This window comes from Vigna unguiculata, chromosome 2 (genome assembly GCF_037176805.1).
Source record: "Vigna unguiculata cultivar grain cowpea cultivar isolate G323 ecotype 2 chromosome 2, ASM3717680v1, whole genome shotgun sequence".
NCBI lineage: Eukaryota > Viridiplantae > Streptophyta > Magnoliopsida > Fabales > Fabaceae > Vigna > Vigna unguiculata.
Genome location: NC_140793.1, coordinates 8,510,548 through 8,525,436, shown reverse-complemented (window position 1 = coordinate 8,525,436; position 14,889 = coordinate 8,510,548). Strand labels below are relative to the sequence as shown.

The following is a 14,889-nucleotide window of genomic DNA, read 5'->3' as shown; positions in this document are numbered from 1 at the left end:
TTTAGTTTTTTTAATTTTTAAAATTAAAAAATAAAAATTGTCAGGGGTCAATTTGACATTGGTGCCACGTGACAGAGACAATGTGATGTGGTAGTGGCGAAACCACGTGTCACTATTAGATATAGAAAGTCTCAATGTAATTCTTAGTATTTATTATTTTGTCTCAATTTGATCCAAATTTATTAAAAACTGAATCAATTTCATGCCTAAACAAATTTAATTTTTATATAAATTTTACGATGATATTTTTATTATAATTGATATTTTTAATAAAATTAAGTTTATTTAAATGTGTATTTTGCATTAGATTTTATTTAAATTTTGTTTTAAATATTTATATATCTATAATTTATAAATAGATATTTATAAAATTATTATTTTTAAACTAACTCTAATATTTACTCTAATATTTGAATGCAAGGTAAACAAACATGAATTTGAAATGTGATTTATTCTTCAACATGACATCCATTGAAGTATTTGTTGCGCTTTAATCATTTTTCAAATCCCCCAACAAAGAATGCAAAGCAAATTAAGGAAACAGTAAAATACAGAAGAAAAATAAGTAAAAAAAACTCGGAGACAATTCAAATGTGATGTTTATTAAGTAACCACCTTTCATTATAAACATTTTTGTCACTTGAAATAAAAATTATTTTCAATATGATAAAGAAACGATGAGATATTTGTTATCTTTGTGTATGGCTTGTAACGTATGAGATATTTTGAGGGTGTCGTGGTCTTATCCGTATTTTATATATGACTTTGGGTGAAAAATTGAAAGAAGGAAAAGCATGTTTTGCGTGTGCAGTGTATCCAAACCCACAGTGGGGAGTGGGAACATTCCCCAAATCACTGATTCAGATTCAGAATCTCTTCCAACGAAACGTTTTTCCCGCCGAAACAGGGTTCCGAACGAGCCTCCGAAACCCTCCGTTATGCAGATGCAACGCATTGTCGGCGCCGGAAGCTTCAGAGACACCGAACCCCTTCCTCTACCGTACGTTCCTCTCTTCTCTCAATCTTCGCCTAATAGCTTCATTTGTTCCTGAAAACGTAGTTGATTTTGATGAACAGAGGCTCCGACATGCGAAAGACGGTGATGGACTTGTTCCTGGGCCAAGCCATGGAAGGGAAAGTGCAGAAGAAGATGAGAGAGACCGGAGAGTGGGTCGCCGATAATGCCGAGGCCAAAATCACTTCTTCCAGTACCTACCTTCTCCTTTCACAGCTCCATTTTCATCTCTCATTTAATTGTGATTTTAACTTGGTTCTTCTCTTCCCTCTCTCTTCTGTTGTTGCAGGAAAAGGAATCTTACTGTTCATGGTTCAATGGATGCTACCGATTTGGACAATATTATTCCTAATAGCTTTTGGTGCCATCAAATTACCGTTCAGCAGCCCCTTCCTTGATGATCTACTCATGTGACCACACATCAATTATATGTATCATTCTCACAACCTCTTTCTTCTTCCTTTTTGGCTCCATTAAGTAGCTTCAATTACATGAACAATTTATATATTCTTTTTCTTGTGATATCAGTGTATACATGTTTTATTAGTATAAATTCTGACCTTTTGATATTAATAAATAATGTGTTCCAAGAATTTTTTTTACAGTAAAATAGCTTTATTAATTTTTAAGTAACTTGTTCGGATCCATATTATCTGCAGATACAGCAACACCAAGAGGACTAAAATAATCTTAAGTTATAATTTAATTTTCAGGTATATAATTTTTCCTCATCCGAAATTTTAGTTTTTTTTTTCTCTTCTTTGTTGCACACACTATCTCAAATCACCTGACAAACTGTTGCAGGTAATCAGATTTTTCTTTACCTTCTAAATTTTATTAATATGAAAAACTCTTGTTTACTTAATTTTGAAGGTTCGTAGATTAGATAATTCAAAAATAAAAAATAAATGTTTTTTAATGCTATTGATCGATGATTACGGATTTTTTTTAATTATCCAATTATTTTTATTATAATTAAAAGAATAATTAAAAATAAAGTGAATTTGTTTTAATCTATTTTTTATTTTAAAATAAACAAAATAATTTTTTTATTATCCAAATCAATTAATTCGTTCACAAAACTTTATAAATTATCCTCTCGTTTCTTATTATCTTTTTCTTATTCTAAATAACTTCACATGTCTCTTTTCCTTTCGATCCTTTCATTTTCACTCAACAAAATTCATTCTTAATCGAAACACAGTCTTAGTGTGTGGCTATGAAATTGGTGAATAGAGATAAAATGAATAAAAAAAAAACTTGATACATTAAAATGAAATAATAAAGAAGTTTAGTTTTCTTTTCGTGCACCCATATATTATTAATAACTGGACTCTTATAGTAATAACTCGCACTTCCATTTTCCATTGCATCGGAAGAGAAAGAAAAAAAAAACTAGTTACGGAAAAAAACTAATTCCAAAACTGATTTTATATATTTTTAAATTTTATTCCGGAAAGCTTGTTACTAATCTTACAAATATCATGTCATAAAAAACGTGTTCTAATATACACGAAATTTTAAAAAGTTTTCTAAAAAGAATATAAAAATCCAAATTGACGTCACACTTAATGTTAGATTCAGATAAATTTATAAGTGTAAAATAATTTAATTATTTAATTACGATACAAGTTAAGATTTAAATTAAATTAAGTTGAGTGTTGGTTGAATAATCTGTAAAATTATTTAACTAATATAAAATATGAAAAATCGTAATCATTCATGATCATTATCTATTAATTATAACAATAATAAATAACTTTTATTTTAGGGTTAATTATGTTTTTTGTCCTTCAACTATTAGTGATTTTTGGTTTTAGTCTCCCATTTAAAGGTTGATCCATTTCAGTCTCTAATATTTTGAATTGCATGAAATTAGTCTCCAATTTTAAACTTTGTTAGTATTAATTGACACCTGGCTAACATATGGTCACGTCAGGATCCTATTTAAAGGTTTCTTTTGATGACACTATTTTGCACGTTTTACTTATACATTAGTAATGGTTTTAGGTCACGTGGTAATTAAAGAATGGGAAAGTAACCATTAGATGCAGGGTTCTATTCAAATTAGAAAGGGGTTTTAGCTAAAAACCCTACCGATTAAACTTGCGCTGCTGAATGACGACAAAAGTAGTGATTTCAGTCAGTCTGTAATCCAAAGGTAGAAACTTCATTCAAAGAGCAAAGAAGAAGTGGGTTTTGTGGTTTGCTTTGAACGACGAAATCAACATTTGTGAAGTGAGGTTAGTTATATTGTTTACAAATTTTGTTTCATTGAATGTTTGCTTTATTGTCGTTTGGTTGTTTTTAAAGTCCGATTGCAGTGACATTTCATCATATGAGTAGGTTTGAAAGGAATAGGGGATTGAAATACGTTGGGGGTGAAATCCACGTTGTTAAAGGGATCGATCCAGATTTTTTATCATTCTTTGAAGCATTAGGCATCGTGAAGGATTTTAAATACGCTGGAGATGTTAAACTTTGGTGGAAGGGCTCAAAACAGAAGTTGTTAAACAATATAAGATTGTTGAGTGATGATAAAGAGGCATTAGCTTTGGCTAAGTATGCAGAGGATAGGAACGAAGAGGTTGATATATTTGTTCAACATATTCCTTATCAGTATGAAGTGGTGCATTTTATTGTTGGTGCTGGAATGGATGAAGAATTGGGTCAGCCAGAAGTGGGGGGTGAAGATGATGTGGTTCCTGAGGCACATGTAGGGGGTGAGACTGATGTAGTTCCTAAGGCACCTGTAGGGGGTGAGGCTGATGTGGTTGTGAGGCAAAAGTGATAGGTGAGGCTAGAGTGGTGAGTGAGGCAGAAATGGGGGGTGAGGCTGATGTGGTTGGTGAGGCAGAATTGGGGGGTGGTAGAACGAGGGGTTGAGACAGAACTTGGGGGTGAGGAGGATGTCATATGTGAAGAGGTTGAGTCTGAAAACAGGGAAGGTGATGTTGTAGACAAACTGGATGATAGTGAAGAAGAAAGGGTGGCAAATGATAACAATGGATTTGGTATAGACATTCAACCACCCGTGAGAAATATTGGGTCTTTTTGGATAGGTGGAAAGCAATGAAACAAAATCCAAGCATAGTGAGGACTAAAAAAGATGTTAGAGAAGGTTCATTTGTCACTAATGCTGAAATTGGAGTACATTACATAAGTGAGGAGTACGATACTGATGAGTTGGAGTCTGATGTTGATAGTGATGAGGGTGTGGTTCATGATGGGCCTAAATTTTCCAAGTACAGAGCTGAAGATATGACTAAAGACTTCAAGTTCAAATTGAGAATGGAATTTTGTTCTTTGAAGGATTTTAAACAGCCATTGATGGAACATAGTGTTTTGAATGGAAAAGAAGTACAATTTGTAAAGAATGATCAGAAGAGAGTGAGGGTTGTGTGTAAAAAAATGTGGTTTTTTTAATTATGGTGAGTAAGGTTGGAGGTAGGCAAACATTTTAGGTTAAGACATTGGTTGGGCGTCATAAGTGTGGCAGGGTTTTTGGGAATAAAAATGCTAATAAGGACTGGATTGCACAGGTGCTACTAGATAGATTTATGAATGTAGGTGTCATGACAGTGAGTCAAATCATTGATGAAATCAAAAAGACATACAATGTAGGCATAACTCCATGGAGGGATAGAAAGGTAAAACAAATTGCAATGGACTATTTGGTGGGGGATGGACAACGTCAACACGGTCGATTACATGACTGTGTTGCTGAATTGCTCAGAGTTAAGGCTAGAACTTTCAAGATCAAGATAAATCAACCTCAACCCAGTCTGCCCCTAAGATTTGGCTGTTTTTACATGTGCTTAGCGGGCTGTAAGGCTGGTTTCTTGGCAGGGTGTAGGCCCTTTATAGGTGTTGACAGTTGCCACTTGAAAATAGCTTATGGTGGTCAACTGTTGGTTGCAGTGGGCAAGGACCCCAATGACCAATACTATCTGTAACTCTCAATCCATTAGATAATAATTCACTAAGCGAAAATTACAATCTAGCTTCATTATGCAATTAAGCAATGCACACATCCTTAAATTCGTGACAGCCAAGCTACATACATTAAGCATGAACGTATCTTAAACAAAACACATGCAATTACTCTGTAAATTAAGCATTGACAGATTCACCACATGCATTCCACGAATTCAGAACAAAAACATGGCAGATTTCACAAAACAAGCACAACCTCAAAGCTTCATTGCATTTTTCATCAAGGAGTCAATACACGAATTTAGCTAGACATGGAAATGAGTAATTAAACACTTCAAAACTGAAATCACAAAAATCAGAACCAAGAACCCTAACTTATCAAATCTGAAAACGCAATTTAAGAGCAAAAATTGAGATTTCAAAGCTTAAATGGAATGCAAAACGGTGTTATCATATATAAATGCGAAAACCCCATGAATGGGTATTGTTCCAAGTCAATAAAACCCACAAAACGAACTGCCCAAGCAAGAAAACGAATTCAAAACGTAAAACCCTCAATGGGTGCTGTCAAAGATGCATAAAAACGGTAAAAATGAGCCAAAAACGTGAAAAACCGCAATGGGGACATCCATGGAAGCTTGGAGAACGAAAATGGAGGTTTTGAAGAGAGGTTGAAGATGATGGAGCGGCTACTTCCTTCTCATGCAGACCTAATTCGTGGTCATATCACCCATGCCACTCAGAATTACAAAACTGCCATTATGAGCCGCAGAATTACAAAAATGCCACTCTGGGCCTCAAATGTTGACCCATTGACTTTGCTGACGTGGAAATGACATGGAAATGATGTGGCAATGATGTGGAAAGTTTCTTCAACTAAATATTAATGTCCAAGCTCCAAAATTGCTTCACCCAAATACCTAAAAATAATTAAAAACAAAAATTAGGCCAAATAATGTGAAATTAGTCCAAATTCGGAACAGTGGCCCAATAAAGCCCAACAGATAAAAACACTCTAATGATGAACAATTAAGCACTAATCAACTGTCTAATGGGTGCACAAAGGCTAGTGGAATAGAAGAAAATAATGACTCATCACATCCCTAAGGAATATTACTAATATTTAATAAATAATTCTGAAATAAAATAAATACCACATTTATTATAAAACCATTTCCCAAAAATGCGGGAAATTCAAAACTTTTAATCTACGTGTCATAAACCAGGAGTCCATAATTATAAAACTGAAATAAAATTCAATGGCTCCCGAAAGGTTACATAATTATCTCAAAACTAAAATAATAAACATATATACAAAAATCCCATGCTATCCCTCGCTCCGAGTCTAAGCATCTCCTGGCCTACCTGTCAAATCATCTGCTCCCGGATAACAAGTTATCTGATCATCGTCACACACACACAGAAAGGGTGAGCTATGCACAATATATAAACCAATACATGAAATAAATATGCCACCCATCCCTAAAATAACATAAATAATATTTCATGTTTTTCAAATAACCTAACCATGACCTCATAGTCTTTCATGAGTCATATCCATGAACTAGGTCTTAGGACTTCACTGTGCTCCCACGAAACTAACTCATTCGTGGTCCAACCCTATGAGCCTATCCCGCTCATAGTCCTGCCCTACAGACTCCTCATCTGTAGTAAAACATCTAAGTCTTCTCAACTTGGACCCTGACACGCACGCAATCACCATACTATGGACTCCTCGCCCAATAATAGTCGACGGGAACATCACAGTTCCTTACCCATCGTGCGCCCGACACATGTAATCACCATACTAAGGACTCCTCGCCCATTAGTAGCCGACGGGAACTCAACCAGTTCCATGCCCATCATGTGTCCAACCACCAAGCACATCCCAGACCCCTATTGAACTTAGTCCTTCAAGCCCAAACACCACACCACATGCATATACTTCCTATACTTAGGATAAAGCAGCCAAATCACACCTACAAACACATACAACATGGAAAAAATAACATAAACTCGCTTAAGCCAGGGACACTCGCCCAAGCTAAGCCCTCCATCTCGCTTGGGCTAGCTCACCTCGCCTGTGCAAGCTTAAAAAAGTAGCATCAACACATCATCTCGCTTAGGCGAGATCTCGCCTGAGCGAGTCACACCTTCGCCCAAAACAACACACAAACCTCGCCTAGATGAGTATTCGACAAAACACACATGAATACGCTTCGAGAACTCGCTTAGGCGAGCCACTCTCGCCTAGGCGAGAGTGTTGGTCGCTCAAAACTCAAAACCTCTCGCCTGGGCGATATATCGCGCTCAAAGCTCTCAGGTTTCCTCGTGACCTCGCTCAGGCGAGTGCCTCTCGCCTGAGCGAGAGACCATGTCGCTCAACCCTTTTCCTGGTCGCCTAGGCGAGAACCACGAACCAGGACCCAATGTGAGACTCTGCAACTCTCGCTTAGGCGAGGTGGACCCGTTTAGGCGAGACTTGCAGGTTTTCGAGTCTGTTCACGCACTCAAATCACCCACCTTTGCCCAATTCACATAACTAACAATACTAAAACACAATTAACACATTACCAAGCACAAATAATGTCCACAATCATCAGAACAGGTCCTATATCATCCATTTAAAATATCCCAACTCGAAACTGAATCATCTCTAACCATTCCATACCAAAACCCTCATTATACCCAATATAAGCATAAAGGCTTTGCACCTCAAATGTCAAGCCAACCAATTCACAATTACAGTACATACCACACAATTCCATGACAACAACTTATCCAATTCATACACCTAAATAAAAACACGAGAATTAAGATCAACTCCCCTAACTTATAATTTTTGGAATGAGATTAAGACAAAGAGGAAGTTCCTTGTTCACCAATACCTTGCTTCAACCCTTTGCACACCTAATTCAACCTCTCACTCTCCAATTTCGCTCTCCCCTCAAGCTACCACAAAACAATTGCAGAAACCCTTCTTTCCACATAAAATTTTCCTTTTATAGGTGTCCTAATGTTGGATTAAAAAGCTGAAACGAAATTGGGCCTTATGGTGTGTTAATTCCTATTAAAGGGTCATTATATGGTGGTTTCCAGCCCCTCTTGGTTGTGCCCCTCTAGGTTTTCTTTTGCTCTCTCCTATTCCCTCCAAAACTACACTTTTTTTTTTGAAAAAAAACAAAGTTCCAATTTCATTCCCAACCAAGTTTGAACCCATGACCACTTAGTCACCACTCAAATGCATAACCAATTCAACCAATTCACGTTAATCATACATTCCAATCATGATAAGCTCACAATGCCAATTCCATACCCATACATATTATTAAAAATCAATAATAAAACAACAACACAATATTGGCATACATAGGACTCGAACCCAAATCCTCTCACACAATCAAAGTACTCTCAACCATTTGAACTAGTACTTTTTCACGTCACATAAACCAATAATTAATGCCATAAAGGCGATTTCTACCTGCATTTATCAATTAATTAATTATTTAATTTAATTAATTTTCGCGGATCTAACACTCTCCATTGGCATTTATTGCGGTTGAGACTGAATGGAAAGAGACCTAAAGGTGATTCCTAACACTATTGCTAGAGGATATTAGAGATGTTGCAAATCATCGTTGGGTATTCATCTCAGATCAAGAAAAGGTAATGTAAATTCATTAACTTTTCCTTTATACAATCACAATTAATTGATTTTTGTGCTCTTATTTAGAACTATTGTTTTTTTACAGGGATTTGTGACTATATTTGATGAAATTTTGAATAGGGTGGAGCACCGTTTCTGCTTGAGGCACATTTTTACGCTGCTTGGGAAAAAATGGGTGAGTTAAGAAATATTAACCCTGAAGCATATAATTGGTTAGTTGCCATTCCTAGAAGTTCATGGTGTAAACATGCATTCAACATTTACCCTAAATGTGATGTTTCAATGAATAATTTGTCTGAGTCATTCAATAGTACTATTTTATTGGTTAGAGATAAACCAATCATTAGTATGATGAAATGGATTAGATCATACACAATGAGTAGATTTGCTACACTTAGGGAAAAGTTGATTGAATATCCGGGTAATGTAATGCCTAAACCTCAAAAAAGGCTTGATAAGGAAGTGGAAAAAAGTGGGAATTGGCTTCCAGTATGGGCAGGGGGTTCTAAGTTTGAAGTCACACAAAGGTTCACTATAGGAAAGTTTGTAGTTGATCTAAGTAAGCGTAGTTGCACTTGTTCTTTTTGGGATTTGGTGGGTATTCCTTGTAGACATGTTGTGGCTATAATCAACTACAAGATAGAAAATCCTGAGGCATAGGTTCATCCATGCTACAAAAGAGAAGCTTATCACGCTTGTTATAGCCTAGAAATTACCCCAATAAATGGATAACAACTTTGGCCCAAAAGCAATCAACCTGAACTACTCCTACCCATATACAAAACACCCCCTGGTAGGCCCAAAAAACTTAGAAGAAGGAAAGCTGATGAACATGTTAGTCATTCGAAACTTTCAAAGAAAAATCTCATCATGAAGTGTAGTAGGTGCAAGCAAATAGGACATAATATCAGAAGCTGCAGAAGGGGGATGAGATCCAGAAAGGTAAGACATCATGTTCTTTACTTTTTAATGATTTTTCTTTTACAAAATAAAAATTTAAAAATTGAAAACATACTGAATTGACAGGGAAACACACAACGAACTCGAACTGCCACTTGAGCTACCAACGCTGCTGGACCATCAAACCAAGCCTGCAGTAGAACAAGATTCACACCCATACTTGCAGAAAACGTGAACCAAGGAGAAAGAGCACCAACAACACAAAAAAGAAGCATGGCAGTACAAACATTGGGGTCTCAAGCTAGTAGTACTACAACTTGTGCACATCCCACGTGAAAATGAATGAAGATTCCTACTTTTTGTTGCTTTATTAAAGAGATCTGTAATAGATTAAGACTTTTATATCATTGGGCATAATGATAATGGACCACTATTTTGTTTTGGAGCAGTCGTACTTCAATATTTTAGTTAAAGTTATGGACCACTTGCCTACTTTGGACCACTTTTTGCATTATTGTATTCAATTCAAGGAAACACTTTTGCTATTGCTTTGGACCACTTGTTTGGCATTATTGATCAATGACGTTGGTGATGCACTGTTTGAATGAAACGTGCACTTCTATTTCTTATTCGCCATACATTGTATACCATTCTTTCAGTCATAATTTTTCATTCCAAATTACTTTGTGATAGTACCAAATTAGTAAAACAGGAGACTAAATCAGAAAATAATTCATGGAATCCATTATCACCAAACCATTTCCAAATTGCAATATTTCATTCACATATTATGCACATAATTATCATAACTGATTACTTTTATAATGCCCTTGAAGTGCTTTACAACATTAACCACCAACACAAAACACTTCCTCCTATTCTGACCAATAAAAAACACTTCCTCACGATGATCATACAAGCTTAACGGCACATACCTGCCGGTTGTGCTCGTTAAGATCGTCAACATGGCCCAGCACGACCCGACCCAACTCGACCCTTCTAGGTCATTGGCTCAGCTGACCCCACTAGGTTGTCAAGCCCACTCAACCCAACTAGGTTGTTAGGCACGCTTGTGTCATTGGGCCTACCCGACCAATTTGTGTCATTCGATTGGCCCAAACCAGCTACGTCGTTGGGTCGGTCGGGCATGTCTAGGTCGTTGGGCCGTTTGACCTGTTTGGGTCGTTGGGCCGGTTCGACCCGTCTAGGTTGTCTGGCCCGTCCAACCCATTTGGGTTGTTGGGCCCGTTTCTATCATCGGGCACACCTAGCAAGTTTGTGTCGATGGGCCGACCCAACTTGGCAAGGTCGTCAGGCTCGTCTAGGTCGTCGAGTTAGTTGGGCTAACTAGGTCATCAAGTCAATCAGGCTTGTCGGGTCAACAGGTCGGTCAGGTTGTTGGGCCTGTTCGACACGTTTGGATCATCAAGCCCGCCTGACACCTCTAGGTCATCGAACCGCTAACTCGTGTGGGTTGTCAGGTTAGTTCGGCCCGTCTTTGTCTTTGAGCCCACTTGACTCTTCTAGGTTGTTAGTCCCATTTGGGTCATCGAGCCCACCGACCCGTTTATTTCTTCTGGCCAACCTGGTCGGTTTGGGTCGTTGGGCCAGCTCGACACATCTTGGTCATTGGGCTCACTCGGACGGTGTGGGTTGTCGGGCTTGACCGACATGTTTGAGTTTTCAAGCCCGCCTAACCCGTATGCGTAATTAGGTGACTCGGTTCGTTTGGGTCATCGGGCTTGCACGACCCGTCTGGGTTGTTGGGCCTGCTCAACCCGTTTATGTCGTCAGGTCGGTCTGATCTGTCTAGATTGTATGGCCAGCCAACCGGTCATGATTGATGGGTTTTCCGGGTCCGTTTGGGATTAAGTCCAGAGTGTGAGGTTGAGTGAGAAGAATTTCAAATTCCACCTTTTTTTAGAGTGTGTTTGGATAGAGTATTTTAATGAAGTAATTCATTTTTTTGAAGAATTTAGATTGCTTTGTAATGAAATGCTTTGTTTGGATACAGAAATTAAAAAGCATTTCAAATGCAAGCATTTTTTTGAGGGATTTCAATTAGCTAAATTAGTAGAAATTCAAATACCCTCAAAATAGGTGGAATTTGAAATTCTTCTCACTCAACTTCACATTCTAGACTCTTTGGTAGGCCCGATGACACAAACGGGGTCGACGATTCAGACGGATCCGACGACTTGAATGGGCTCGATGATCCAGACGGGTCTAAAGATCCAGACGGGTCCGACGATAGGGGTCGCAAAACAGGCCAGCCCAGCCCGCTTGTGGCCCGAAAAAAATGGATCGGGCTGGGCTGGCCCGCCATCAATAAATAGGCCGAAAACTGTAACCCGTCCCGACTTCGGGCGGCCTGGCCTATCTCTCTTTCTTTTTTTACTTTTTTTTTAATTTATTTTATATAATATAAAAAAAGTATTATTTTTCGATTATTTTTAATTTTAAACATAAAAAATTAAAAAAAAAAGGGTTGGCGCACTGTCCCGCAGGTTGGCCCGGTAAACTGGCGGGCTAGGCGGGCCGGGTTACAGCGGGTTGACAGGTTGGAATTTCCAACCCAATCCACCCTTTTTTGGGCGGGCTGGCGGGCCTTGCCCATTTTGCCATCCCTATCCAACGACCCAGACGGGCACGATGATCTAGACGGGCTCGTTCGTCAACCCGGACGGGCCTTACGACCAAAACGGGCCCGACGACTCAGACATGGCAGACTATCTGGACAAGACCAATGATCTAACGGGCCCGACAATCCAGACATGTCCGACGACCAGAACGTGCTCGACGATCCAGATGGGCCCGACGACCCAAATGAGCCTGACAACCCGAACGGGCCCTACGACACAGACTGCGTGATGACCCGAACGACCCTTCCAAACCTTTGAGCCCGACGACCCAAACGAGTCAAACTATCCGAACGAGCCCGACGACCTAGATGGGCCCGACCGTTTGGAAGGTCCATCCGAGTCGTCGGACCTGTCTAGGTCGTCGACCCGTCTAGGTTGTCGGTCCCGTCCGAGTTGTCGGACTTATCCGTGTCGTTCGACCCTTCTTGATCGTCGGGTTTCCAAATTTATCATAAACTCAAAACATAATTAAGCCTAAAATAAATATTGTTAAAATTAAATTTTATCTCACAATAAATTCCATTTTTTTCCAAACAAGAAATTGAAATGTAAGGTATTTTAATTTTCTTATCCAAATAAATTATTTAAAAAATGAATGAAATTTAATTGCAAGCAATTCAAATGCAAAGTATTTCAATTTCTAAGCATTGTTGAAATGCTCCACCCAAACACAAGGCTAAGGTATTTGAATTTCTTCTAATTTAGCTAATTGAAATACTTCAAAAGAATGCATGCATTTTAAATTCTTTTTAATTTCTCTATCCAAACAAAGCATTTCATTACAAAGAATTTCAAATTCTCCAAATAAATGAATCACTCTCTTGAATTGTCTCATCCAAACACACCATTAAGTAATTTGCTCCGATCCATATTATTTGTGCATATAGCAACACCAAAAAGATTAAAATAATCTTTAGTTATAAATTAATTTTGGATTAAATATATTTTTATTCTCTTATCTTTTAGTAATGAAAATTAAAATTAGTTTCTTTTGGAAATTTTAAACCAATTTAATCTCTCATCTTTTTAATATGTTTCCCAGTTAACATTGAAACGAAAATATGTCAAAAAATATAAATAAACTCAAATACTATCATGAAACGTCAAATAAACTTAACAAAATTTAGTTTAAAAAACTAAATTCACATTTTTTTAAGTTAAAGGACTAAATTGGACCAATATTTTCAAGAATGATTAATTTTAACTTTTACTAAAAGTTAAATAAGCAAAAACATATTTAACCATAAGTCATAAACATACACTATTTAAATAAATTTAAATAATTTCATTAAAGTTATACAATCACCTATGTTACCTATATTTTTAGCATTCTCAAGGTAGCATAGGGAAAGTCTTGAGACTTAGAACTTGTTTGTTTTTGCGACGGAAACATTTATCGATAAATTATAGATATATAAATATTTAAAACAAAATTTAAATAAATATCAGTGCATAATGTATTTAAATAAATTTAATTTTGTTAAAAATATCAATTATAATAAAAATACCATTGTAAAATTTATATAAAAATTAAATTTGATATAGGGATGAAATTGATTCAGTTTTAAAAAAATTAGGACCAAATTAAGACAAAATAACAAATACAGAGACTACATTGAGATTTTTTACATCTAATAGTGACACGTGGCATTGCCACTGCCACATCACATTATCTATGCCACATGGCACAATGTCAGATTGACACGTGGCAATTTTAATTTTCTTAGAAAAATTTAAAAAAAATTTAAAAAATTTAAAAAATTTAAAAAAAAAATAAAAAATATCACGTGATGACACGTGACACATAGTTAACACCGTTAATGCACTACAAACGGAAAAGACCTGATTACAACAAATTTTCTAAAATAAAGACTCAATTGAATAAAAAATGGGAACCTCTTTAACCTTTTACTTTCCATAAAACAAGAAACAATATCGATTTTTTTCCAAAAGAGCACTGTTGGCTCTTTTATTTACCAGCATAGCACACTCTGCCTTAAATTTACATGGATAGCATTGTTTTTTTTTTTAGTTGGGAATTCGGTCCTTCGAGAGCCGAATTCCAATCGTTAATGTTTTATTTTTTTTTCAATTCCAAGTTAGAATTCGGTCCCTAGGGATCCAAATTCTGAACTTGTTTTTTTTTTTAAATAAATTAGAATTAATATTTTTTAATTTTTTTGATAAAATATATATAAGAGTTATTTTTTGTTTTCTTTTTGTAAAAAATTTTACATTAAAGGTTGAATATTTTTTTTAAATAGATGCAGTATTGTGCTTTTAGTTATTTTAGGTATTATTTGAAAGAAAAAAAATAATACTTTTTTCTTTTTGAATTTGTTGATTTAAAAATAAATTTTGTATTGTGTAGTAAGTTTTTTTATGTGTAATTTGAAAATATAAACGTCAATTTAATTTAATTTATTTTAATAATTTGTGTAGTATTAATTTTTTTTAACAGGAGTAATTGGGTGTTGGTTTGGAATCTTTCCTTCGTGGACTTTCATTTCATTGTGGGTTCTGTATGTGGGGAGTAATGCTAGAATAAGTGGGGAGTTTTTCTTAATATTATGAACATCGCTAACAGTTTTGTTAATGTAAAATATGAAACTTGAGTGTTAAGACAAAATGTTCGTTGTCATTGTATCATAGAAAAAAACTATTTTCATTACCACGAAATTGAAAAGCAGCTTTTTTGGATGGTGTAATGAAAAGATGTCCCTTAAAGT

The 14,889-nt window shown here is 36.2% G+C and overlaps 1 protein-coding gene across 1 annotated transcript; it reads left to right on the top strand.

The window, feature by feature from the left end:
• Window positions 1-763: 763 nt before the first annotated feature.
• On the top strand, window positions 764-1,608 carry CRR3 (chlororespiratory reduction 3). Its single transcript, XM_028058814.2, has 3 exons — window positions 764-1,000; window positions 1,078-1,208; window positions 1,305-1,608. The coding sequence occupies exons 1-3, from the start codon at window positions 795-797 to the stop codon at window positions 1,427-1,429; spliced, it is 462 nt and encodes a 153-aa protein (XP_027914615.1). The 5' UTR covers window positions 764-794; the 3' UTR covers window positions 1,430-1,608.
• The last annotated feature ends 13,281 nt before the right edge of the window (window positions 1,609-14,889 follow it).

Bases quoted from the DNA above. Each gene is read 5' to 3' on its own strand.
- CRR3 (XM_028058814.2), top strand. From the start codon at position 795: ATGTTTTGCGTGTGCAGTGTATCCAAACCCACAGTGGGGAGTGGGAAC. The intron at 1,001-1,077 runs GTACGTTCCTCT...TTTGATGAACAG, and splicing joins ACCGAACCCCTTCCTCTACC to AGGCTCCGACATGCGAAAGA. The intron at 1,209-1,304 runs GTACCTACCTTC...CTGTTGTTGCAG, and splicing joins GGCCAAAATCACTTCTTCCA to GAAAAGGAATCTTACTGTTC.